This window comes from Lotus japonicus, chromosome 2 (genome assembly GCF_012489685.1).
Source record: "Lotus japonicus ecotype B-129 chromosome 2, LjGifu_v1.2".
Lineage (NCBI taxonomy): Eukaryota > Viridiplantae > Streptophyta > Magnoliopsida > Fabales > Fabaceae > Lotus > Lotus japonicus.
Window position 1 is genome coordinate 918,312 of NC_080042.1, and position 27,397 is coordinate 945,708.

At 38.5% G+C, this 27,397-nt stretch overlaps 2 protein-coding genes and 1 non-coding gene across 4 annotated transcripts; 2 read left to right on the forward strand and 1 right to left on the reverse strand.

Moving 5' to 3' along the window:
• Positions 1-6,663: 6,663 nt before the first annotated feature.
• On the forward strand, positions 6,664-10,913 carry LOC130737361 (alpha,alpha-trehalose-phosphate synthase [UDP-forming] 6-like). Of its 2 annotated transcripts, none has more exons than XM_057589108.1 (4): positions 6,664-6,822; positions 7,451-9,454; positions 9,555-9,828; positions 10,506-10,913. In XM_057589108.1, the coding sequence occupies exons 2-4, from the start codon at positions 7,452-7,454 to the stop codon at positions 10,812-10,814; spliced, it is 2,586 nt and encodes an 861-aa protein (XP_057445091.1). In that variant the 5' UTR covers positions 6,664-6,822; position 7,451; the 3' UTR covers positions 10,815-10,913. The 2 variants fall into 2 exon arrangements, with proteins under 2 accessions (XP_057445091.1, XP_057445092.1); XM_057589109.1 differs by lacking the exon at positions 6,664-6,822 and adding an exon at positions 6,829-6,969.
• Positions 10,914-14,735: 3,822 nt separating this feature from the next.
• On the forward strand, positions 14,736-16,382 carry LOC130735133 (uncharacterized). The gene has a single exon (XM_057587232.1). It carries the CDS (start codon positions 14,736-14,738, stop codon positions 16,380-16,382), a length of 1,647 nt encoding a protein of 548 aa, XP_057443215.1.
• Positions 16,383-26,083: 9,701 nt separating this feature from the next.
• On the reverse strand, positions 26,084-26,190 carry LOC130741517 (small nucleolar RNA R71). Its single transcript, XR_009020412.1, has one exon. It is a non-coding gene; the product is annotated as a small nucleolar RNA R71 (small nucleolar RNA).
• Between the last annotated feature and the right edge of the window lie 1,207 nt (positions 26,191-27,397).

Sequence of the window (27,397 nt, forward strand, 5' to 3'; positions counted from 1 at the left end):
ACAATAAAATTCCAATCCTTGTTAGAGGCTCTAAAGGCTGTGGATATGATGGCCTTCAGATTTTTTGGTTTCTCATTGACCGCTGAATGTCAAGTGAGGATTGGCATAGAAGCTCTTCACCCACATCACCACTATTTTCGTTAGATCTCATATTGTTCTTTGTTCCACCCATGCGGGACTTCTTTTACTTTCAACAATTTTACAAAGCCCATGTAAGAAATGTTTGATTGTTTAACTCTTGCTTACCCTTTCTCTAAGGACTTCAAACACAAAAGGAAGACAAAGAAGACCTACACAAGGAAGCCAAGATGATAGGCCAACGAAATGCCAAGATGATAGCCACCACCGCCGATGGTGCCATCACACGGAACGTTGCTGCAGCAGCAAGGGTGAGACCCTTAGAGTCGCAAGCAACAAGACCTGAGCCCCCCCTCCTCACCCGATCTGAATGAAACATCAAAGTTGAGCATGAAAACACTCTCCCGAGGACGCTGTCAAGAAGCTGTTTGAAGCTCAATACCAGGTCGGACCACCGCTGCTGCTTGATCACCACCCCATGCGAGTGCTACTTCCTCTTGAAGAGAAGTTTCACAAGAAAAATGGCTCCCATTAAACAGTTGTTTATTTCGGGCCTCCCACAACACATACGAACTAGTTTGCCGCAAGCAATCGTCTCCAAATCAAAGAAAACATCAACCCGAAGGGAGAAAGGTTGCCCAAACCAGAAAACTCGGCTTATCGAGCAATGCAACCATAAATTATCAGTCGTCTCATCATCCACCCCACAAAAAGGAAAACCGGGTCCACATCCATACCACGCCAACGAAGGGCCTCTCTCACTGGAAGTAAGCCCAAGCACACCCTCCACACTAAGTCCTTGCATCTTGGGAGTGTCGGGCTCCTCCAAAACTTTTTTCAACGAATCGCATCCATAACCGGGCATGAAGAAGATGAAGAAGCATAAGCGATCTAGTCCATAAGTGAACCAGTTCTAGCATCTCTAATGAATTATAATTACCATCAACCGAATCGGGCCAATAGAGAGCATCCTCTCTGCCATGCGAAGGAAGAGGGATAGATAAAATATGTGCGGCGGTTGCGGGACGAAAGACAAACTCCACTAATTCTTTACTCCACTTGCTCCCTGAGGTAGCTATAGGATCATAAACATAATGGATAACAAGCTCCTCCATAATATCTTCACAATAATTGATCGGGCAGCCATTAGGGATCCAATTATCATGTCTCACATCAACTTGATTACCACTTTCAATCCTCCATCTCGCACCCCCGCAAAAACACCCAACTAGTACTTAAAATACTCGACCATGCGTAACTAGGACGGTACCCCTTTTTAGCAACCAAGATGGTTCCATTTGGGAAATAGACACCATGAAAAGCTTGATCCATAAGAGTCTTCGGGTGTGTATAAATCCTCCACAAATCCTTACCCACCAAAGCAGTGCTAAAAGAGTGAAGTCTCGAAAGCCAAGACCACCATCCCTTTTTGACCTGCAAAGCTTGTGCCAACTAGCCCAATGAAGTCCTCTCTTGGAGGCATCTCCTCCCCAGAAAAACCTAGCAATCATTGCTACAATTTCTGGACAGAGACCATTAGATAAAATAAAACATGACATAACATAAGAGGGATAGCTTGAGCTACCGCTTTAATTTAAATCTCCCTCCCTGACCAAGAAAGAGTTTTTCTTTCCATCCCTTAAGTTTTTTCCAAACACGGTCTTTAACAAAATTAAATATCTAAGATTTTGACTTACGAATGATGGTTTTGGTGTAGTAGTAAGTGCTTAATCCTAAAGTTGGTATCAGAGCATGGCCACATGTGTAGCGGGGAGATGGTAGGTACTTGGGGAGTTTTAGGTCTCGGACCAGCATCCTGCCTGCGAGAAGCGTTCGAACCGTGGCGCATGAATGCTATTCTATAAGGAAATAAAAATGCACCCTCAATAACACCAATTGTGTTTGGCGTAGTGGTAAATGTTTGATCCTAAATATTGATTCATGGCTAACAAAAAAAAGACACTCTTTTCTAGGATGAAATGTTATGCCGGGTGGAAAAAATCTTAATTTTAATTCTTTACCTCCTTCATGAAAATATTTCAAACTCCATTCTTATAGGTTCCATATTACTTTTATTCTCGAATAATCCCACAATAATTATATTTTAATAAGTAAGATACTTATCAAATGGTGAAAATTATTAGTGGGTTATAATTTGTGATTTACTATTAATTTTTAGTGTTTGATATAAAAAGTGAAATTATTCTATTAATTAGGAATATAAATATAAAAACATAACCTAGATGGTTGAGGTTGGTAGTTTTGTTAGGTCGGGCGTACAAAATAAAAGTTTGAACTTTTCTCCATCGATGAAGAACTCTCATCCTTAGTAAAGAGTTTTTTTGGTCCAACGTAGTCCATTACCGGCAGTCATAACCGTTGGTAACTTACCGACCAAATAGGTCTTCGGTGATTTACCGACAGAACAAGTTGTCTGTAATGTACCGACAAAAATGGGCGTCGCTAATTACCGAAAATTCCAAAAAGTCATCGGTAACATTTACCGACAAGGCCAACACCTACAGATTTTTTATCGTTCGTTGAACTCCACTGCCGACAATTTTTTAAAATTACCGATAGCTAAAATTCATATATTAAATTATTGTACTATATTAAAATGCTAGTATTAAAATATATTAGGAATAATTGAGATCTACCATTAATCCATTATTGCAACCACCTCCCATCTACTTTGAAAGATGCTTGATCTTCTCTCTCGTACTAGCAATCGAGTGGCTGACACTCTTGCAAAACTTGCTATTCGTTGTGGTTTTTTCGTTTGGATTGAAGAGGCTCCTCAGGAGGTTTCCTTTATCATCCAGGATAATGTACTTGCCTCTATGACTTCTTCTTGATTGAATGAATCAAAAAAAGATTAATAAAATAGTGGTGAGTGTTATAATAATAAATCTTATGGGAGGTTGATACAATAGTAATAACCCTCATAAAAGGTTAGTCAAGGTGATTTGTATCTTCTTAAATAAAAAGAAAAGAAGTTAATGCAATAATTTAATATTAAATGTAATGTCCTATACCAAAATACTAAATATATCATAAATAATATAATATTGTTTGATATAATATAATATAATATTATATTATATCATATACAATATTATAGAATATTATAATATATAATATTATATCATATTATAATATATAATATTATATTATATAATATAATATAATAATATATCATATACTATAATATTTTACAGTATATAATAATATATAATATTATATAATAAAATATTATATTATATCAATACTATAAAATTATAAAATATAATATAATATTACAAAAATATTATATTATATGATATAGTATAATATAATATTAATAAATATAATATATAATATCATATTAAATGATATAATATCATATTATATAGTATAATATAATATTATTTCACATACTATAATATAGAATATAATATTATAATATTTTTATATAATATTATACTATTAGAATATTTAATTATTAACTTTCAAAAATAATATTATTATATTTTATTATTTCATATATTTTTGTATCTATCATGTCTATATAAAATTGTGGATTTTATTTTCTTAAATGAGATTATGTTTCCAATGTCCCTATTGAATATAATATTAACCCCTGAATAATTATGCAAATAAGTAGCCTAAATCATTAGAATTTTTTTTTTTATATATCGGAATGATAAATTGTACCCGCCAGGAATCAATCCATGTACCTCACTCTATCCAACCCATATGTCCCTAACTCCTACCACTTGAGCTATTCTACAAGACCATTAGGATATTATTGATTTGGAAAAATAATTAATAAATTGGGAAGAGATATTAATCACAAATACTTATTTAAGGTTTCTTAATAATAAAAAAATGTCAGAGGTTAAAATATTCGCATCTATATTATATAAGCGAATATGAAAGTGGAAAACCATTAGTCTCATCCATTTTAAACAAAAATATGGATGCATCCGATTTAATATTCACTTTATATTTTCTTTTTGATATATTAGGGGTTTGCGCATTCAGAATTAAGTATATCATTTTAACTCAAATATTTTTGGACATATGTACAAGATATCAAATCAAAAGTTTGACATTAATATTTAAAAATTAAATTTGTGTATAGTATGATTAATGTTATTATCCAAACACAAGTACGTTAAGCAACTTATATTTATAATAAACTTTTATCAAAAAAAAAAAGGATAAGCTTTCAAAAAAAAAAAACTTTTATCAAAAACGCATATGATCTATCTTCCGTCAAGTGTTATTCATAGTATATAACTAAAATATCTTTAAGGAGACATATCTAGAAAACCTTTAAAGAAAACATCTTTCTTGGTGAGACTTTTTATTTTACAAGACTTTAACTTAAGTTACTAATTAAAAGTTAATTAGATATGTTCCACATAAACCAACAACACATTAATTATAAAAAAAAAAATAAGACAACACAAAAATTAAATTAGTTCTTATAAAAATAGTTAAATTACACCTTCAATATAGTTTTTCTAATAAGGACATGACGCGGTAATTAATTATAGCTTTTCCAAAAAAATTACTTTTATTTCATGTTAAATTAAATGGAAGCCTTTATTATTTGTTTTAGCTTTTAATTTTCTCGTCAATCAAATTAATTGAATATTAAACTTATATGTTGGACTTCTTTTTACCATCCTATCATATCTTATACTATATATTATTTTCGAAACTAAAAAGTGACAACTCCGACAACTGTCACCTCCTCATTCTATGTCTTTCTTCATAAGTTTTCTCTCTCATACTATACTTATTAGGCAGATGATGTCATATTTATATTTTTCGATTTTTTAGTAATTCAAATATTAAATAATTTCATATTTTCAAAAATAATTAATTGACTAATATTGCATTTGATAGTATTAATGACATTAGAATAATTTTTTTTTGAAAATTGAAAGTATTATTATAGAATCTGAATGAGCCTTCAAAAAGCCGCATGAAAAAGTACAAGATTATGCTATCAAAGCACAGAACAAAACAGCTCTAAGATTTCACTACTGTTGAACCTTGCTAAGAAAAAATCAGTGGAAAAAAACCTAACAAGAAAGAAGAGTACTACTCTCTCAAAGAAGCCGAATTTACAAAAAAAATTCATGTACCACATAATCCTAGAGCCATCAGCAAAAATGTGAACTCTACTACAATGCGTTTACAAATACATAAGAGAAATAGAAAAGTCCCAACAAACAATATAAAAAACAACACCAGCAAGGATAATTAATAAATGTCAATTGTGGTTTTTTTAAAAAAATACTGTAGTAACTACTGTATTAATTTGATATTTAATGGTTTTTAACGATATTAGAATAATAAATACAAGTCAATTATGACTTTTCTACCATTAAGATGTATGTTGACAGTCTTTTTTTAATGATTATGGTTGTTTTTTATATCACAAAATAATAATAATAAATTGAATATAATATCTTACATTCAAAATGATATCAAATAGTTTTAAAGGATTGATTTGAAAATTAACTCAAAAAATTTATATTTTATGTTTTTGTATATACATCTGGAAGATTAAAATGGTTTTGGTCTATTGATCCAAAGAATAACAAATTAGAAAAAAAAGGAATTAGAATGTAACTAGGATTAGGAGAAAAAAACTTAAATAAGTGATATACATATTTAAAAATGAAACACGATAAAGGAAATATGAAAATATCTTATGTATGCCGAGAAAGTACTTTTATTCCATCTGTGTATGCGACAAGATTAATACTAGTTTTTATGTATTTTCTTTCTAAAATATCATGTTTTGTTCAAACTTGTTTTACATTGAGACAAAAGAGAAAATTGAAAAGAAAAAAAAAAGAGAAAGAGATAAATAAGTTAAATTGAAATGTATAGAAATAGTTTGAACATTAAGGGAAAATTATATAAAATTAATTAAAATATCACTTAAGCTTAATATTTTAAATGAGAACTGTATAAAATTTAATCAACAAGAAAGAATACGATAAGATCAGCATGTATGTCGATATAAATGTATTCTTATCACTTCTTTTTTAAAAATATATGAACTATTGGATTAAAACATCGATGAATCTCAAAGCTGATGAAAGGTTAAAAAACAGGCCACGTGTCAGAAGCCAATGAGAACACGAAACGTGGCAGAGAGAATGAGTTTAGCAGCCAATTTGACACAACCTCTGACGTGGGTCCCACAGGAAACATAATCTAGATGACGGACTTGCCGAAGGACAATGGATAAGGACGAACTCCTGAGAGATTATTCAGTGCATCTCACACATTTTGCCTGATAATCAACCTCATATCCTCCACCGTCCATTGAGATTACCTCTCTTCCTGGATCATCCAACAGTCAGAAAATATTCTCAGCTTTAGTTAATTAAATAAAAAAGAAAAAAGTGGAGTTATCCATAGTGGTTGACCCATGAAAACAAGTGAGCATTCAAAACTGTTGTCTAGGTTCAGTGGAAAGAGAGAGATAATATGGGTTGGGTTTGGGTTTTGGGATGGGTTGGGTGAACATTGTGATCAGTGATAACTGATAAAGCTCTACTAAAAGATAATAATTTATAAACTTAACTCATTTTTTATTAATTTTGTATTATAATTAATTTTGTTCTCCACTATAAAGAGTTGAGTTTTTCTCAAACCATTTATGTTGATTCCAAATCTATTTCCTTTATCCACCCACATCAAACTGAAATAGGAACTCAAGTCTCAACCAAACTGGTAAATTTTCTTCAACTGTTTGTCAATTCCATTTGGGTTCTTGTTTTTATTGTTATCTTTTCTATGCCCCATTTGCTGCTACTCTAGTCTCTTTGTTTCTGACTTTCAACAAGTTAGTTCAGAGTCAATTTATGACACCAATCTCCGGTGAGTTGTTTGGTTGCTGTTTCCTGTTTGTGTGATCTGAATCTGTTCCATTCATTTTGTTCTCTAATCATCTCTCTCTTTCTTTCTTGGTTGCAAATCAATAACCACTACATGTTTTATCTGCCCCTTGCTCTGTTCTCCATTTTGATGCTTTCTCTTGTTGCTGCTCATCACAGATTCACCACCTGCACCTCTTGCCATTTCATGCTTTGTAACTTCTCATTCATTCAATTTAGGACTAGTATTAGCTGACCCACAATTCAAAACATAGTTTTTTTCACTTTGCACTCTCTGTTCTTTGCCCATTTGGTTGATTTGGATTTGCCCTAGGACCTTGTTTCTATGATGATTATTATGGTTGATTTCCTCCTGATACTGTGCTATTGAGAATTACCTTGGATTGGAAATTTGAACTTGTTTGTTATGTGGGTAATGTATAGATATTGTTACAAAGCTTTGTGTTAACTTGGGGTTTTACCAGAATGGTGTCTAGATCCTATTCAAACCTATTGGAGCTGGCTTCTGGTGAGGCCCCATCATTGGGGTTCATGGACAGGAGAATTCCAAGGATTATGACTGTGGCTGGATTGATATCTGAAGTCGATGATGACCAGAGTGAGTGCTCTGATCGGTCCTCTTCGTCAGCGGCGCACCGTGACCGACTAATAATGGTGGCAAATCAGCTACCCATAAGGGCTCAGAGGAACCCAGATGGTTATAACAGGAATTCATGGTCTTTTGAGTGGGATGAGAATGCACTTCTTCAATTGAAAGATGGGTTCGGTGATGATAATATTGAGGTTATCTATGTTGGATGCCTCAAGGAAGATGTGCACCCAAATGAACAAGAAGAGGTTTCACAGATTCTTCTTGAGAGCTTCAAGTGTGTCCCAACTTTTCTCCCACCTGAAATGTATACCAGGTTCTATCATGGCTTTTGCAAACAGCAATTGTGGCCACTGTTCCATTACATGTTGCCTCTTTCACCTGAACTTGGTGGCAGGTTTAACAGGACGCTGTGGCAAGCTTATGTCTCAGTTAATAAAATTTTTGCAGATAGAATCATGGAAGTTATCAACCCTGAAGATGATTATGTGTGGATACATGACTATCATCTAATGGTGTTGCCAACTTTCTTGAGGAAGAGATTTAACAGGGTGAAGCTCGGATTCTTCCTTCATAGCCCATTCCCTTCCTCAGAAATATATAAAACATTGCCTGTGAGGGAAGAGCTCTTGAGGGCCCTCCTCAATTCAGATTTGATTGGGTTCCATACTTTCGATTATGCACGGCATTTCCTCTCATGTTGCAGCCGGATGCTAGGTCTGACGTACGAATCGAAGCGAGGCTATATTGGGATTGAGTATTATGGCAGGACTGTTAGTATCAAGATTCTTCCTGTTGGGATACACATGGGCCAGCTTCAATCGGTTCTGAGGATGCCGGAGACTGAAAAGAAAGTTTGCGAGCTCATTAGACAGTTTTCTGATCAAGGAAAGACAATGTTGCTTGGGGTGGATGACATGGATATTTTCAAGGGAATAAGTTTGAAGCTTTTGGCCATGGAGCAGCTTCTGATTCAGCACCCTGAGTATCAGGGAAAGGTAGTGCTGGTTCAGATAGCGAATCCTGCGAGGGGAAGAGGGAAAGATGTGAAAGAAGTGCAAGAAGAAACGAAGGCCACTGTGAAACGGATTAATGAAACGTTCGGGATACCAGGGTATGTTCCTGTTATTCTGATTGAGGAGCCACTCAAGTTTTATGAAAAAGTTGCTTACTATGTTGCTGCTGAGTGTTGTTTAGTCACTGCAGTGAGGGATGGAATGAATCTGATACCATATGAGTATGTAATCAGTCGTCAAGGAAATGAAACATTGGATAAAGTTTTGGGGCTAGCTTCCTCCCCTAAGAAGAAAAGCATGTTGGTTGTGTCTGAGTTCATTGGATGTTCCCCATCTTTAAGTGGAGCAATCAGAGTGAACCCGTGGAACATCGATGCGGTAGCAGAAGCGATGGACTATGCACTGTTAATGGCTGATGCAGAGAAGCAGTTGAGGCATGAAAAGCATTATAGATATGTTAGTACTCATGATGTCGGGTACTGGGCTCGGAGCTTCTTACAGGATTTGGAAAGGGCTTGCAGTGATCATGGACGAAGACGGTGGTGGGGAATCGGGTTCGGATTAAGTTTTAGAGTTGTAGCACTTGATCCAAACTTTAGGAAGCTCTCAATGGAACACATAGTTTCAGCATACAAGCGCACAACAAATAGGATGATCCTTCTAGACTATGATGGCACACTAATGCCTCAGGCTTCTATGGATAAGAGCCCAACTAGTCAATCCATTGAGTTTCTTAATAGTATGTGTAGAGATAACAATAACATGGTGTTTCTTGTTAGTGCTAGAAGCCGAAAGGCGCTTTCTGCATGGTTTTCTCCTTGTGAGAATCTGGGACTTGCGGCTGAGCATGGTTACTTTATAAGGTAGATTACTTAAGCCTCTAAGCTTTTCAAGGTTGGTGCTTTGCTTTCATGGGGTTAGATAATGACTGACGTTGCTTTTTTATATGATGTGTGGTTGCAGAATGGACCGAGACGCCGAATGGGAAACCTGTGTTGCTGCAACAGATTGTAGTTGGAAACAAATTGCACAACCTGTAATGAAGCTTTATACTGAAACAACTGATGGGTCTACCATTGAAGATAAGGAGACTGCACTTGTTTGGTGGTATGAGGATGCGGATCCCGATTTTGGGTCGTGCCAAGCTAAGGAACTTCTTGATCATCTTGAGAGTGTGCTGGCAAATGAACCAGTAACCGTCAAAAGTGGCCAGAGTTATGTGGAGGTTAAACCACAGGTGTGTATAACATACTATGAATGAGTTGTAGCCATAGATTCATTTGTTTATTGCCTAATAATTCCAGATGAAAAACTGGTGGGTATGTTATACAAACTAATTTCATATTAGGACATAATTTAAAACAAAATTCATTGTTGAAATTGGAGTAATCAATAAAGGTATAATAAGATAGGTTTAGGAGAAATGAAGAGTAGCTATTGAAAGAAGCAAAGCTTTTACTTAGTCCACTTTTAAATTGTGAACTTTGATTATAGTCTATAGTTATCCATATGTAGATGCTAGTAAAAGCACTCAATTTCTTTTACCTGAATGGAACTTGCGTACAATAATATAAAAGGAAACCAAGTTAAGAAATGTTTTTTCTAGAGCTTGCTTTATTGTGGAACTGCAATGAAGATCCACTCCTGAATTTTTTCTCTTCTTTTATGGATATGTTTTTGTAAATTGCTAAATTTTACTACTTCTATTCCTGGTCATATAGTTTTAGAGTTCTTTAATTGATAGTATAATTTGGCTAAATTACCGGTTTTTAAAACGTCAATTATGTTAAAGAGAGAGAATAAAAGTAATTGGTTGAGTAATTGTTGAGAATGGTGATAGGTGAAAATAAGAAGCGATGAGTGAGATATAGTTATTGTTATCGGTGTTTTATTAATATATGTTTGTACATGCAGGGTGTGAGCAAGGGACTAGTGGCCAAACGCCAACTTTCTGCCATGCAAGAAAAGGGAATGTCACCTGATTTTGTTCTGTGCATAGGCGATGACAGGTCTGATGAAGACATGTTTGAGGTAATCACCAGTTCAATGAACGGTCCGATCGCACCGAGGGCTGAAGTTTTCGCGTGTACTGTTTGCCGAAAACCCAGCAAGGCTAAATACTACTTGGATGATACAGCAGAAATAGTGAGATTGATTCAGGGTTTAGCCTGTGTTTCAGACCATTCAGTTTTATGCTCCTTAGTATCGTATGCTGCTCCTTAAATGTTTGATTATTTTCAGGAAAACTTGTACATATATTTGGTTTTCACCCTTGAATTCTGTTTTGCATTTCTTAGTGAACATGGTGCTGCTTATTTCAAACTTATACTGTTTTTTGAAATGGTACTAGTTTTATTTATAGTATTAACTAAAATTAAACTCGCGTGTTGTGCGGTCGCCTTAACCTTGACTTTGGTTGCCAGTTTCTTTGTAGTGAAAAACTGAAAACTATAAAATGTTAAAATCCAGAGCTTTTCAAAGAAAAATTAAGGGAGAAGGTGTAATGGAAGTATTATTGAAGATTAGGTCTTGTTTTTAATCAATTTAATTTCATTACAGAAGTATTGTTTTCTTATATAGTAAGCATTATTGAAGTTTCCTTCTTGGAAGTAGGATCATTAACTGTGGATGTGTGGGTTTGAGAAATAGATTGAAGTTGTGATGAAATGCATGTAAAATACTCTAAGAGCATCTCCAAATGAGTATGTGGGAATAGATAGTCTACACTAGACTTGAAAAGTGAGCTTGTATTTATTACAAACACTTACAATTAATATAATTAGATTAAGTTGTAAATATAATTAATTAAAATAGAGATAAATAATGAAATATACAAATGTGATGTTTATAGTGAGATCCACTATAGAAATTTTTAAGAGTTGTTAGGTTAGAGTAAAAAGTTAGTAAAATTGTATAGATGATGTGACATTATGGGGAATTGTAAAAAATGAAGTGTAGATATTTTAGTGAGTATGATGGATGTAGATGCTCTAAATCCACTATCTTAATTTTTCAATAAATTATGCATGTCCTCCTTTGAAGTGTACCTAGGGAATTGTAGTTATCAAGGAAGGTTGTTTCTTTATGTTATATGGCATATATTATCAAGGAATGTTGTTATTTGTTTCTCGTTTGATTAAGAGGGAGTGATGGAATTTTCCACAAACGCTTAAGAATTGCTACAAACTTCTTGGGGTAAATGGTCAGTTTGGTCCTTGAAAGTGTCAACCGACTTCACATTCGTCCCTAAATGAATTTTATTCTGCTCGTGGTCCCCCAAAGTGGCAAACGTCCGTCACTTTAGTCCTTGACGTTAAAAAACACTAACAAACGTTAACAAATTCCTTTTTTCAAAATTGAAAAATCATTTAATTAAACTAGAATAACAATTGAACTAAAAATCTAATTAATTAAAGCAGAAAAGTGCAATTAAGATTCAAAATAACCTTCTTCATCATTTCTTCTCCTCCCCCACCTCCAATCACCCCATACCTCTTTCACCCAGAAATAATCAACAATACTATGCTTTATGGGCAATAATACTAAGCTTTTTAGGCCATGAAAAGAACAAGAGGAGCAACAATGTAAGTTACTAATCTGGTACCTCTACTTAAACCACAACGTGCAAGAATTCTTCAGCAAACCAAGAGAACAAAAACCCCTAAATACCAAGTGATCAATTTGCACCTCAAAACCTCTCGGCAAAACGGAAAAAGAATGCACCAAGCTTGACACCAACACCATAAGACCTGGGAAAAGCATAATCAGTGAGCACAATCAACAGTTTCAAACTTCTTCAAAACCACAATCAAAAATTAGGTTCCACTCATTCCTTCTTCCACTAAAATTCATCTTCTTCCCAACCAGATCCCAGATTCAAAATCCTTTTCTTCACCGTTTCCTTCTCCCCATCTCCACTCATCCCCCAATATCCCGGAAATAACAATCTTGAAGAGAAGAGTGTGAGCAGCGACTGACCGCAATCGTCCTCCGCCACCACCGCACACGCCACCATGACTCTTTCCTCTGGCCCCACCTTTCCCCCACAAACGCGCTCCACCCTCTGCTGACTCGTCCTCTCAACCTCAAAACCCTCCTCCTCTCAACCTCAACCAAAATGGGTTACGATGTAGATCTGGTTTTGAGATCTGAGTTTCAAGGTTTCATCTGGGTTTGAAGGTGAAACTCATATTCAAACATAAACCCAGAACAACTGGTCCCAGATCGAGAGCGAGAGAGAGAAAAGTGTAGGAATGTGCTTGTACGTTGTGCCTGTGTGATTTCGAAGATAAACCCACCTGCAATTGTTGATTTTGTATGAAAGGTGTGAACTTTGATGGTGGCAGAAGCGTGGGTTTTGGGGGGTTTAGATGGTGAATGAGAAATAGAGATGCAGAGACATAAACAGGTGACTGGGAGGGAACATAAACAGAGTTGACCATGAAGATGAATGGTAGAGGATAAGGGTTCTGAATTTGGGTGAAGATGATGGGAGAGGATAATGATCTGATGAAGATGATAGGATGAAGGTTTTTTTTTAATGTGTTGATATGGTGAAGTTGGTGATGGATGGATTGAAGAAGAATATGAAAGAAAAAAGAAACAATCTGAAGAAGATGAGAAGGAGATTAGGATTCAATTTCTTAGTTAATTTGTTTTTTAAAATTTAAATTAATGATTTCCAGATAAAAATAAATAAAAAAGGAATTTGTTAACGTCTGTTAGTGTTTTTTAACGTCAAGGACTAAAGTGACGGACATTTGCCACTTTGGGGGACCGCGAGCTGAATAAAATTCATTCGAGGACGAATGTGAAGTCGGTTGACACTTTCAAGGACCAAAGTGACCATTTACCCAAACTTCTTGTTTTTCTATCTTAATGAATCCAGTTTGAAAGAAGGATACATCATAACAATCACTTCGAGCTTGATGCCCTGAATCCCTTTGACAAAAAAAATATAGAAAACAAACTTGATACCCTGAATCTTCCTTTGTAGTTTCTACGAAACTCAAATGCCCATGTGGTGTGCAATGGTAACTCATTTTTGAAGCACTGATATTGACCGGGCGATACAGTCAATATTAAAAAAACTAAAGTCATTAGGACACCACTTAAAGTCAAGACTCTTTGTAGAGAAAATACAAACATACTTCCTGGACCGGGCGGGTCATTACAAGCCCGTTGACTCGCCCGGTAAGGCCAACACTTGGCAGATAAGGACGTAGGTCATAGCTAGAAGATGTGGGTCCGAGTTGTTTTATCTTGTTATATTGTACACATATGTATTTATCTTATTCAACATAGGGATTTGGGCCCTGCATGTAAGGCCCAAATCCATGAACATTCTAGATAAGGACCACTCCTACTATAAAAAGAGATGTCCTCACCTTGTACTAGAGACTTTTTTTACCATTTATGAGATAATTTCCTTATATACACACTATTTACATTATTTCAGCTCTGCTAGGGTTTATCAAGGGTACTTTATTCCTATTGTTATACCTTAGACTAGAACATTGGCGCCGTCTGTGGGGATCGAACCCAGTGATTGTTCTTCTGCTGACGTGAGAGGCAATTTATTCTTTGATGGAGACACGTTCTTGTGGTGGGCGGGCACCACGCTGTCGTGGTGGTGGCCGTCACAGTGGAGGCAGAAGCCAAGCACATGCGATCCAGCATGAAATGGAGGATGAGGCTTCCTCCGATGGGGCGTCAGTGGCGGTGCGATCTCACGCCACCACGACGCCGGACAACCCAGAACGACCAGCCGCGGCGGTAGGATCAGGACTAGATCTTAAGGCAAAGCTTCCCACTCCGGAGACGGAGGAGCCACGGGTTGAAACACCAGTGCAGGCGAAGGACCATGCACCCGGAGCCTCATCTGCGGAGCTAAGGCAGGTGTTGGATACCATTCAGGCAGTTCAACGTCAGAATGAGCACTTACAGGCTCAAGTGGAGTACCTTAATCAAATGCGCGACTTAAGGCGTTGACAACGCGTGGATGCTGAGGACGTGGTGGATTTTCAGCCCTTTGCGGCCATAGTGGCTGCAGTTGAGATTCCAGAGCATTTGCAAACTCTGACTTTGGACATGTATGGGGGAGATACCGACCCAATAGACCATTTACGGTATTTTAATACTAAAATGGTCATTGGCGGGGCGACCGACGCTATGAAATGTAGATTGTTACCTTCAACGTTTAAAGGCGTGGCTATGACTTGGTTTATCAAACAACCTCCATATTCCATTTCAAACTTCACTGATTTGTCAACTAAGTTTTTAACACAGTTTTTGGCCAATCAAGCACAAAAGGCAACCCCGACTGATTTATTCAATATTCGCCAACAGGTGGGCGAGCGTATCAAAACATACATGACTCGATTTAGCAGAGTTTCAGTGCAGTTAGAGGACGCCAGTCCGGAGGTATGTGTGGCGGCCTTCAAAAATGGGCTCAGGTGCGGCTCGTTGAACAAAGATTTAACCAGAAGACCCACCAAAGACATGATGGATTTGCGTGCACGGGTACAAGAATTTATCTTGGTTGAGCAGGACGAGCAAACTAAGAAGGATAGAGACAACTGGCGGGCCCAACCAGATGTTTCAGCTGAAAGGGGACGAGTTTCTAAGGAACAACGCCCCGCTCAAACACCGCGCCAACCAAGGCCCGCGCCTTACCGTTCAGGCAAACAGGGGCCACAAAGCAACACTTGGCATCGCAACAGTCAACCTGCCTCGGCGAATCAAGCGGCGCAGGGAGGAAATGCTCCCGCTCAGGGTCATCAAACCAAGTTGAATGCCCTTCTCAGCGCAATCCTGCGAGCAGTAGGGCAAACCAATGTCGTCCAATACCCGAGGCCACCTAGGCGACCTCCTGCGAACGTGGACACAACCAAGTGGTGTGAATTCCATAAGGCTATGGGACACAATACTGATAATTGTCGGACCCTGCGCAAGGAGATTGAACGACTGATCAAGGCGGGGCATTTGTCTAACTTTGTCTTAGGAGAAAATACACAATCAGAGGCAGTCAAAACCACTGGCGGTGACTTGTCAAAAGGCAAGGAGGTAGTTGAGGAGTTGGGAGCACCCGCTGGGTCTTGCTCATCAATCGCTGGAGGATTTGGCGGCGGGCGTTTATCTAGCAAAGGAAGGAAAAGATATGTCGAGGCAGTAAACTCGGTGCACCATGCTTACGAGGGGGAATGTTGGCTGAACCACACTCCTATTACTTTCTCGCCAAAAGATTTTGATCACGTGATTTCGCATGATAACGATCCAATAGTGGTGACTCTGCGCGTGAATAACTATGTTACTAAGAAAGTTTTTCTGGACCAAGGCAGTTCTGCAGACATCATATATGGCGATGCATTTGAAAGATTGGGATTAAAGGAGTCAGATTTAAAGCCATATACGGGGTGTTTGGTCGGATTCACGGGCGATTGGGCCAAAGTTCGAGGCTATGTGGAATTGGACACTGCTTTTGGCGAGGGGGAGTATGTGAAGAAATTCCAAGTAAAGTATTTGGTTCTTCCATGCAAGGCGACGTATAATGTGCTTCTTGGGCGCAATACTTTGAACAAAATATGTGCAATAATCTCAACCGCCCACTTAACAATAAAGTATCCAGCTTGCAATGGAAAGGTGGGGATTTTGAGGGTGGATCAAGAGGCCGCCCGGGCATGTTACGCACAAAGTTTGGAACTTTATGGTAAGAAGGCGGCCAAGGAAGCACATCGCGTCACGGAAATTTTTCCACATGAAGATTTTAATTTGGATCCCCGCGATGATTAAGAGGAATTAAGACCTCAGCCGGCGGAAGAGACCAAATCTGTTCACATATCTGGGCGTTCTTTGAAAATTGGGAGCACCTTGTCAAAGGAACAACAGAACCGATTGGTCGATCTACTCAAAAACAATTTGGACTTATTTGCATGGACAATTAAGTGTAAGATCAAGTTTTGATCGAGTAGTACAACTCTATGTTTTGATGATTACAAGTTAACATTTTAGTATGAACAATTATGGTACTCTAACGTGTTTTTCTGAGTGTGCTATTTACAGGCTCTGACCTCAATTTCATCTCACACAAATCAGAAGCACTGTGCTTAAAGAGTGACCCAAAGCAACGCTTTCGCAACATCTATGTTCACTCTGAACAGTAGAAAAGCTTCAGAAGATCTGAAGCCATACAAGCTCTGATATGGACTCAGTCACTTGAAGTTCTGAAGATCCAGACGTTCTGACAACCCAGACACTCTGAAGGTTCAGATGTTCTGATGGTGTAGAAGACTCTGAAGATCCAGAAGCTGAAAAGTGGAGACTCTGAAGTCCAGAAGCAAGATGGCTCTGAAGACCAAGTACTTCCCTCTGAGTTCAGAATCAGAAGGTACAACGGTCAGAGGATCCCTGCTTCCCTCCGACTCTGATCAACGAGCTTCACAAGTTCCAACATGAAGCATTCCTCTGATCAGAAGTCTACTAGGTTAAAGGTCAAGTCACTTTCCAAAGTACAAAAGCAAATGTACTATCCTGACGACCTACCTAACATTCTCAGCCACAGCAGAAGCTGGAATTTCCAGAACTACCCTCCAACGGTAGCATTCCCATGCAGCGTTCAAACCCTAATCCTTGGAGTATAAATAGAGGCTGAAGATTGAAAGATGCGGTTGGAAGAATCTCACACGCGCAAGCTATATTCAAACCTTCTAAGCATTCTTTCATATGAATTCATTGTGTTTACTATTAGCTTTTCAGAAGCAATTTCTTTGTAAACATTCTTTCTAAAACAGTTGTTTAGTTACCTTTAGGAGATCATGTTTGATCGGATCCTAGAGAAGACTAAGAGAGTGAATCTTAGTGTGAGCTAAGTCAGTGTATTGTTAGTCACTTGTAGGTTTCAAGTGCAGTTGTAACAAGTACCTGATTAGTGGATTTCCTTCATTCTAAGAAGGAAGAAATCACCTTAACGGGTGGACTGGATTAGCTTGAGTGATTCATCAAGTGAACCAGGATAAGATCCTTGTGTGCTTTTCCATCTCTTATCTTAAGCACTTTATTTGTTCTCGAAAGATTTGCCAAAATCTTTAAGGTGGAAGTTTTATTCTGAAAACGTTATTCAAACCCCCCTTTCTACCGTTTTTCATACCTTCAATTGGTATCAGAGCGCAAGTTCTGATTACCACACCTAACAGTGTTCAGTGATCCGGGCCGGTGTGAAAAACAATGGCTACCACCAGTGAAACACAAAAAGATGGTTACAATGCAAAGCCTCCCATGTTCGACGGTCAAAGGTTCGAAAATTGGAAAGATAGAATTGAGAGTTTCTTTCTGGGTTTCGATGCAGATCTCTGGGATATTATTGTGGATGACTATGAGCGTCCAGTTGATGAAGAAGGCAAGAAAATCTCCAGATCAGAGATGACTGCTGAACAAAAGAAGCTTTACTCACAACACCACAAAGCTAGAGCTATTCTTCTGAGTGCCATTTCGTATGAAGAGTACCAGAAGATTACAGATCGTGAGTTTGCCAAGGGCATCTTTGAATCCCTGAAGATGTCTCATGAAGGAAACAAGAAAGTGAAAGAATCAAAGGCGTTGTCTTTGATCCAGAAGTATGAGTCATTCATCATGGAGCCCAACGAGCTACACTACAAAAGATCATGTCATAAGAGTCATCAGAAGTCTTCCTGAAAGCTGGATGCCTCTAGTGACCTCAATAGAGCTTACAAGAGATGTTGAGCGTATGAGTTTAGAAGAACTCATCAGCATACTGAAATGTCATGAGCAGAAGCGCTCAGAGATGCAAGATCTGAGGAAGAAATCGATAGCCTTGAAATCCAAATCTGAGAAGGCTAAATCTGAGAAGTCAAAAGCTCTCCAAGCTGAAGCAGAAGAATCTGAAGAAGCATCAGAAGATTCTGATGAAGATGAGTTGACTCTGATTTCAAAAAGGCTCAACTGTATCTGGAAGCACAGGCAGAGCAAGTACAAAGGCTTTGAAAAGGCCAAAGGAAAGTCTGAATCCTCAGGCCAGAAGAAGTCCTCAATTAAGGAAGTCACATGCTTTGAGTGCAAAGAATCAGGGAGCTACAAGAGTGACTGTCCAAAACTGAAAAGGACAAGAGGCCACAGAAGCACTTCAAGACCAAGAAAAGTCTGATGGTGACTTTTGACGAATCAGAGTCAGAGGATGTTGACTCTGATGGTGAAGTTCAAGGACTCATGGCTATTGTCAAAGACAAAGGAGCAGAGTCAAAGGAAGCGGTTGACTCTGACTCAGCATCAGAAGGAGATCCCAACTCAGACGATGAAAATGAGGTATTCGCTTCTTTCTCAACCTCTGAACTGAAACATGCCTTGTCTGATATCATGGATAAGTATAACTCTTTATTGTCTAAGCATAAAAAGTTGAAAAAGGACTTATCTGCTGCTTCTAAGACTCCTTCTGAACATGAGAAAATCATTTCTGATTTGAAAAATGATAACCATGCTTTAGTGAATTCTAACTCTGTGCTTAAGAATCAAATTGCTAAGTTAGAAGAAGTAATTGCCTGTGATGCCTCTGATAGTAAGCATGAATCTAAGTATGAAAAATCTTTTCAAAGATTCCTGGCTAAAAGCATAGATAGAAGCTTAATGGCTTCAATGATCTATGGCGTAAGCAGAAATGGATACATATCAGAGGAAGTCTACGTTCATCAACCCCCAGGTTTTGAGGATGAGAAGAACCCAGACCATGTCTTCAAGCTGAAGAAATCCCTCTATGGTCTGAAGCAAGCTCCTAGAGCATGGTATGAGAGACTCAGCTCATTCCTTCTGGAGAATGAGTTTGTAAGGGGTAAAGTAGATACAACTCTCTTTTGCAAAACTTACAAAGATGATATCTTAATTGTGCAAATTTATGTTGATGATATTATATTTGGTTCTGCTAATCAATCTCTATGCAAAGAATTTTCTGAGATGATGCAGGCTGAATTTGAGATGAGTATGATGGGAGAACTCAAGTACTTTCTGGGAATACAAGTTGATCAAACACCAGAAGGAACATATATCCATCAGAGCAAATACACTAAAGAACTTCTGAAGAAGTTCAATATGCTGGAATCTACAGTTGCCAAGACTCCAATGCATCCTACATGCATTCTGGAGAAAGAAGATGCAAGTGGTAAAGTTTGTCAGAAGCTCTATCGTGGTATGATAGGATCACTTCTATACTTAACTGCATCTAGGCCAGATATATTGTTTAGTGTTCATTTATGTGCTCGTTTCCAATCAGATCCAAGGGAAACCCACTTAACTGCTGTTAAGAGGATCCTAAGATATCTGAAAGGTACCACTAACCTTGGCTTGATTTATAAGAAAACATCAGAGTATAAGCTTTCAGGTTATTGTGATGCTGATTATGCTGGAGATAGAACAGAGAGAAAAAGAACTTATGGAAATTGTCAATTTCTGGGAAGCAACTTAGTCTCATGGGCAAGTAAGAGGCAATTGTAACACCCCGATTTCGGTGGCGTCACTTTAGTAACTCAAAAATAAAATAAAGCGGATAAACAGATATTTTTTTTTCGTTTTGTTTAAATAAAAAGAATTGTCGAAATAAAGACTCATCCCAATCGCGATTGACAGCGATTAATATACAATACTATTACAGTCCTGCTGTAACTAAAAGCATCGTCACGAGTGTCCTCCAGTGACGGCAAGGTTTACAAGTTTTTCAGAAAGCATAATTAGTTCGAAATATTAAACAAGTGACAGAAAGGAATAGTCAGCCCCAGATGGCCGCCTCTAGACCTCTACAACCGACTACTCCATGGGATTCCCAACTAGGGAGAACCACACGAAAGTAACGTGTCGGAGACTACCCTGTCCCAAAAGTACAAATGACGAATCAGAGCTATGACTCTAACAACCAACTCAAAGACTCTAACCACCCATATCCCACACTACTTTCATCGACCCTTCCTCGATCAGGCATGAAGTCCGGGTCCTCGTCGACAGCTTCAGTAATAGTCATTTCGCTCCGGGTCTTTCCCGCACAACGAATCATCACGAACCGGCTGACGGACGCCTGGCAGCAGGCCGACCGCCCAAACACAAACATACAAACAAAGCCAAGGCGCTAGGGTCAACTCACGGAATAAAATAGATAATACAAACAACATGTGATAAAGGGGGTATATATATATGTTGTATATATACATATAAGTCATGTATTGCCTACCCTAAGGTTGATACATAGCATGTTTATCAACATAAAGTCATCAAGATATATATAACGATGTTTATCAACAACAAATCACAATAACATCAACAAGTATGGTTAGGTGCATGGCGTGCCAATGCAATGTCATGCTCAAAAGATGATCCGGATAAAATGTCACCATCTCGATGGATGGGACAAGCCAAGCATCTCGCTCCGCTAAAGCACCTCGCTTTTATGAAGCAGCACGCTCCTGGGAAGCAGCACGCTCTTGTGAAGCAGCTAGCTCCAATGGGGCATCTAGCTCCGTTGAAGTCCGATCTGAGATCGTCCTTCGGAAAGTAGCACACTTTCCAAGAAATGTATACATGAATGCAATATGGTTAGCCAAACAACGAATCGTCCTCACCAAGGTACACGTGTCTAGCTAGAGTACATTGTCTCTACAATACCCTAAGGTAAACAAGGAAGTGCTAGTCGCACTTGGTAACTTTCCTAGTCACTTTGGCACACCACCTCGATGGCCTACCAAACTGCGCAACGAGCAAAAGAATGCATCTGGCACTCAGTGACTTTTCAAGTTACTTTGGCTCACCAGCTCGATGGCCAAATGAGTTGTTCAACGAACAAGGGGAATGCTGCTCGCACTCAGTGACTTTTCAATTTACTCAAGCTCATCAGCTCGATGGCCGAAAGGCTGCTCAATGAGCAAAGGTGGTGCACTCGCACTTGGGGACTTTCCAATCATCCCTGGCTCATCCTTTGGATGGCTAGATAAACCACTAAAGAAACAAAAGGTGTTATCGCACTCAAGGTTTTCCTCACACTTAGATTGTCGACCCTTCCCGTTTTTCAAACCATTTTCACATCCTAAGTCTTTTCTAAGAAATTGTTATTACTATTTGAAGATGTTCTATCTTTGGTTAATGCATTATGAATTTCATTTATGAAGTCAAGTTTCGTTTCTCTTTTGTTCCAAAACTCTATAAGTAAAAAGATCCCAATAAACCCAAGTAATTCCCCGGGAAGGTCTCGATCCTAAAATGACTATGGCTTAGACCTCCGGTCAAAGTCTGCCTAACATTTCCCAACCCTCGTCATTAGCATGGCATAACATCACGTTTTCCCCACACTCCGAAATCATATAATCAAGTATTATCTCAAATCAGTACAATTCAATAGAGCATATGCAAAACATCGTAAACTCAACAAAATAATGGCATATAGCTCAGTTCAATAACAATTACAATATAACAATAATTCAGTGCGGAAATCATAAGACGGAAACCAGTAAACGGCCGAAGCCTCTCAGAAAACGGAGACACACGTCTCATATAAGTTCACTCGGCCGAAGCCTCCAGAAAACATTTTCCAATTCAAAGCGAAAAACAATATCCAAGCAATATTCAATATCAACACAATAACCAAGTCGAATTGATCGACGCCTACAAAGAAATAGCTAGTAAATAAGTTGCCCTAACCTCGAGTTGTTCCAGTCTCGCGGTGTAGGTCTCCCTCACAAGCTTGTTCAGTCAATCCCAAAGTTTCCACAATTGAACCTTTGAGCAAACAAGGCAATAATGAATCAACACAAGTCGATACAGTCGAAACAATCCTAACTAATGTTTGACAAAGCTCAAGAAACATCAGAGTACAACATTTAGGCACGAATGGAAGGGCTTCCCCCGAATGGATGAGTTTTGACTCGATTCAAGTTTTGTACAAAAACACCTTATTCGCTAAAACGTGCCTAACTCGAGCTACAGAACTCGGAATGATACGAAACCGGAGCCAAAATTTCCACAAATGAAAAAGCTACGCAATGGCTCAGGTCATAGAGACCCAAAAATTATTTTTGGACACGGTACCCAAGCAAATAGGTTTCGGCCACTATGGAAAATAGGGTTTTCGAACTTTTTCTTCGATCTAAATCAATTCCTAGGTATTCTTAGGCGATATCTAGGCCAGGGAAACTCTCAGAAAAATTATCGGGTCGAAAACTAACACAGGGGTATTTTGGTCAAAATTTTTAGCTCGGAAAATCAAAAATTCGAATTTTGAGAAACTAATCGGATGGAAATGTCACTAACGACGTTTATGACAACTAATCCTACTGGCACTAAGCTAAGTCGTGAGTTCTAAACCGAAAGGATGAGACTTTGCCCCAAAAATGGGTATTTCAGGTAAAAATTCATTCCGGCGGAATTTCGGCGACAGAATGAAAAATGTAATCCGACAGAACTACTCTTGGGCACGTAGGGAAGATGTTTAGACAGAGAAATCAAGCTATTTGGACAATTTTACAAAAAGGTCCAAACTTTGAGCTCTGAAAAACATAGAAAAAGTCGACAGATCTGACGATCAGAAGTGAGGGATAATAACTATACCTCGATGTCTTCGATTAGCAACGAACGGCGAAACGATCGGGCAAGAAACGGCGAAAATCTTCTTCTCCTCTCCTCCTCCTCAAGCTCTCGGCCTCTCTCTCTCAAAGGTGGGAATTTTTTTGTTTTTTTTTTCATTTTCCACCTATTTATAGGATTTGGAAAATGCGGAAAAATGATTATTTCGCGATTCCGATTTTTCCTACTGATTCCAACGTATTTTAGACACGATATTCTTCCCGCCGAATCTTCTAATTCTTCGAAGAAATATCAGTATGATTTTTGATTTTCGAGGCTTGATTTTAATGCTTACCGGCATTAAAATGCACTTTATGCACTTTATGATATTGACCTCGGATGCAGAAACTTCCTTCTGAAGAAAGATTGGAAACATCAAGAGAAATGGGTGTACGCGTGTGGAATCTTCGTTTGAAGCTCCGAATAGAAAAAGTCTTCATCGTCCTTAGATTTTAGGGTTCCTGAACTATCAGGGATTCCGTTTCGGCAAACTTCCGAGAATTGGAATTTGACGTTCGTACCTTCCTGGGTTTCGCATCGAAAAACTTGTTTATAGACGAATAAGAGAAATCCTAACATTTCTCTGAAGATTTTTGGTATTAGTTTCCATCGCGTCCTAAAGTGTAGATTAGCTATTTACTAGTGTCTTTGACCTAGGCTTAGGCGAATATTAGTCGTGCTATAACTCTTATCGGTTTTGATACAATCCTTGAACTTTTCCTGAACCTTCTCCTTCATAAATTCATTTCATCCAATAAACTCTTGTTCAGGTTTCCCTTCACGATACATCGAACTTATTCGTTAATAAGGAATTTCACTAATTTATTCTAAACTTAAAATCTTGGGTCTCACAGCAATCAACCATTGCACTATTGATGACCCTATTTTAGTAGTGTTTTTAGGGTCATTTCCTAGTTTGTTTCGAGTCTTTTTATTGAGTCTCATGTAGTGTTTCATGCATTATCATGCATTTTTATCTTTCTTTAAGTTTTTACTTTGTTTTGGTAATTTTATAGTTTTATAGGGACCTTTCTTGCATTTTAAGTAAGTTTAGGACTTGCATATCTTTTCTACTTGAATTGAGGGTCTTTTGTGCTAATAAACTCTTGGAAATCCTAGATATTTTCCTTGCTTTATTCCCAAGCAGTTAGGTCTGAAAACTGATGAAGAAAGAAGGTCAAAAGGCTTGGAAAATTGAAGGGAGGCTTAAAGGGGAGTTAAGAAGAAGGTCAAGAGGCTTTCTAGCATGTAGAGAGCGCTCAGGCGCTCGTGTTGAGCGCTTGAGCGCCAATTGGATCGATGTGTACAAGATGCTAGAAAGGAATTGGCGCCTGAGCGCTCCTGTTGAGCGCCTGAGCGCCAATTGCCTTCCAGAGAGCATGTTTTCAGCTTGGAATTGGTGCTCAGGCGTGCTTAATTGGCGCCTGAGCGCCCAGACTCGACCTGTTTGCCTATAAATAGGCTTTTTGTCATTTCTTTTGTAACTTTTGCCATTTCTATACATTCCTAAATAAGTTAGAAGTAGGGTTAGGCTTTGGAGCTTGAGGAGAAGCATTCTCCAAGTCCATGTTCCAGGTTTTATCCATCTTTTCTTGTATGGATTCTATAGCCATGCTTGGCTAAAACCCCTTTTGCTTTGGGTTCTTTGTAAGACTTTGAATGTTTTAGCTATCAATCCTTTTCTATTCATGATGTTCTGAGTAAACCCTTGAATCTTACTTCTATGCTTTATCTTTCAAGCTTGAATGCATGCTAGCTTCTTACTTTTCTATAATCATAACGATAGTTTGTTATAGAATTGGGACTTGTTGTGAGATTACTCCTTCTATACTTGCTACTAGGAATAGAGGAAGGGTTGGGGTTTGTTGGCCTGATTTGTATGCTTAGTGCTTCTAGCAAATGTTTAGGTTATCAAGGAATTGAACCTATCTTTTGATTAGGAAGGGTTTTCTTTGCGAGGCATCGAAAGATAACTAACTAGGCTAGAACATCAAGGAGAGACTCGGGATTAATTGAATAGGAAGGTTTGCTAAAACTGAAATAGTTGAACAAGAACCCAAGGCAATCTCATCTCTGTTTTTCAATCGCTTTATTACTTGATTACTTGTCTTTTTACAAACTCAAGAAACAATCAACCTTAAAACTGAATTTTACTCGCTTTTCAACCTTGAACTTGACTCTTAAACTGAATTCACATTCCAATTCCCTGTGGTTCGATAAATTAAAACTCGGAGATATCTGTGCACTTGCAGATTGACCAACAAGTTTTTGGCGCCGTTGCCGGGGAATTGTTTGTGGTTTTTGGTTTAAGTTTTTAGTTTGTGGTTTTATTTTTGTTTTGAACTTGTCTAGAATTGGTGCTACTAATCTTTCTCTGTTTAGTATCAAACTTTCAGGTTGCTCTCACGAGAAACACCGCCATGGGTGGCCAAATGACGGAGGAGGAGATGCAAGCCCACATTGAGGCGAGAATCCAAGAGGGGATCACCCTCCGGTTATGTGAACAAGAAGTTGAGAATGCCAACCGGTCTCTTCGGGAACTCACTTCGGCTACCATGAGTTATGACTATCCCGGGAGCATTGTCTTTCCTGAGGGAGTGGGAAACTTTAAGTTGAGATCGGCATTCATCAACTTGGTGAGCCAAAACCAATATGGTGGAGGTACTTTGGAAGATCCACATGCTCACATGGAGAGGTTCATCCGGAATTGCAATACTTACCGTGTGAACAATGTTCCGACGGATGCAATTCGGTTGAGCTTGTTTCCATTTTCTTTGAAGGATGCAGCGGAGGAATGGCTGAATTCACAACCTCAAGGGAGTATTACTACTTGGGAAGACCTAGCAGAAAAATTCACAACAAGGTTCTTCCCAAGAGCTCTTTTGAGGAAGCTGAAAAAAGACATTATGAATTTTGTGCAAACCACTGAGGAAAATCTCTATGAAGCTTGGGAGCGCTTCAAGAAGCTATTGAGGAAATGTCCTCAACACAATCTCACCCAAGCTGAATTGGTTGCAACATTTTATGATGGTCTACAATACTCTTGGAGGTTTGGCCTAGATGCGGCTTCAAATGGGGAGTTCGATGCTCTTCCCCCACAAGCGGGGTATGACTTAATAGAAAAGATGGCAGCGAGAGCCATGAACTCTGAAAATGATCGCCAAACCCGAAGGAGTAAGTTTGAAGTGGAAGCTTATGACAAGCTCTTGGCCTCCAACAAGCAACTCACCAAACAAGTGGCGGAGATTCGAATGCATATTAAGGAGACCAAGGCTATTGGTGCAAGAATGACTTGTGTGGAGTGCAAGTCTTATGGTGGACCTCATGTTAGTAACTTGTGTACTGTCAATGCTGAGAGCAATGAAGCCAAAGCTATAGCTCAAGGAAGCATAGTTCCATCCTCAAATCATGAACCTCTTGTCCAAACACAAGTTGTTGGAAAGGTGAATTGCAAGAGGAGTTTAGAGGAGCTATTGGAGAGTTGCATCAACCGCATGAACAAAAACCATAAGAACCAAGAGGCGGCTATCAAGAACTTGGAGAACCAACTTGGCCAGCTAGCCAAGCAAATGGCCGAGATACCTCAAGGTAAATTTCCTTCCGATACTATCCCCAATCCCGAACAAGAAAATTCTGCTGTTGTTACCACTAGGAGTGGGAGAGTGTTACATGAGTTAAAAAAGAAAGTAGAGGGAGAAAAAAGTGAGAGGATAGTTGAGGAGGAAAGGAGTGTTCCTATTAAAACTAGAGTGATGAATGATCCTATTCCTGAGCTTAGCAAAGTTCCATTTCCTAAAGCATTGGCTAAAAAGAATTTGGATAAAAAGTTTTCAAAATTTATGGATGTTTTTAAGAAACTCCATATCGATATCCCTTTTTCTGATGCTTTGGAGCAAATGCCTATCTATGCTAAGTTCATGAAGGACATTTTAAGTAAGAGAAGGAAGTTGAGTGAGGTTGATGAAACTATCATGATGACCGAGGAGTGTAGAGCCATTTTGCAAAGAAAAATGCCTAAGAAGAGAAGGGATCCTGGGAGTTTTACTATCCCAGTGGAGATTGAGGGGTTGACTGTTGTTGAAGCCTTGTGTGATTTGGGAGCGAGCATCAACTTGATGCCGCTTAGCATGTTTAGAAGGCTGAACTTAGGAGAGGTCACCCCGACCATGCTCTCCTTACAAATGGCGGACCGATCCCTAAAA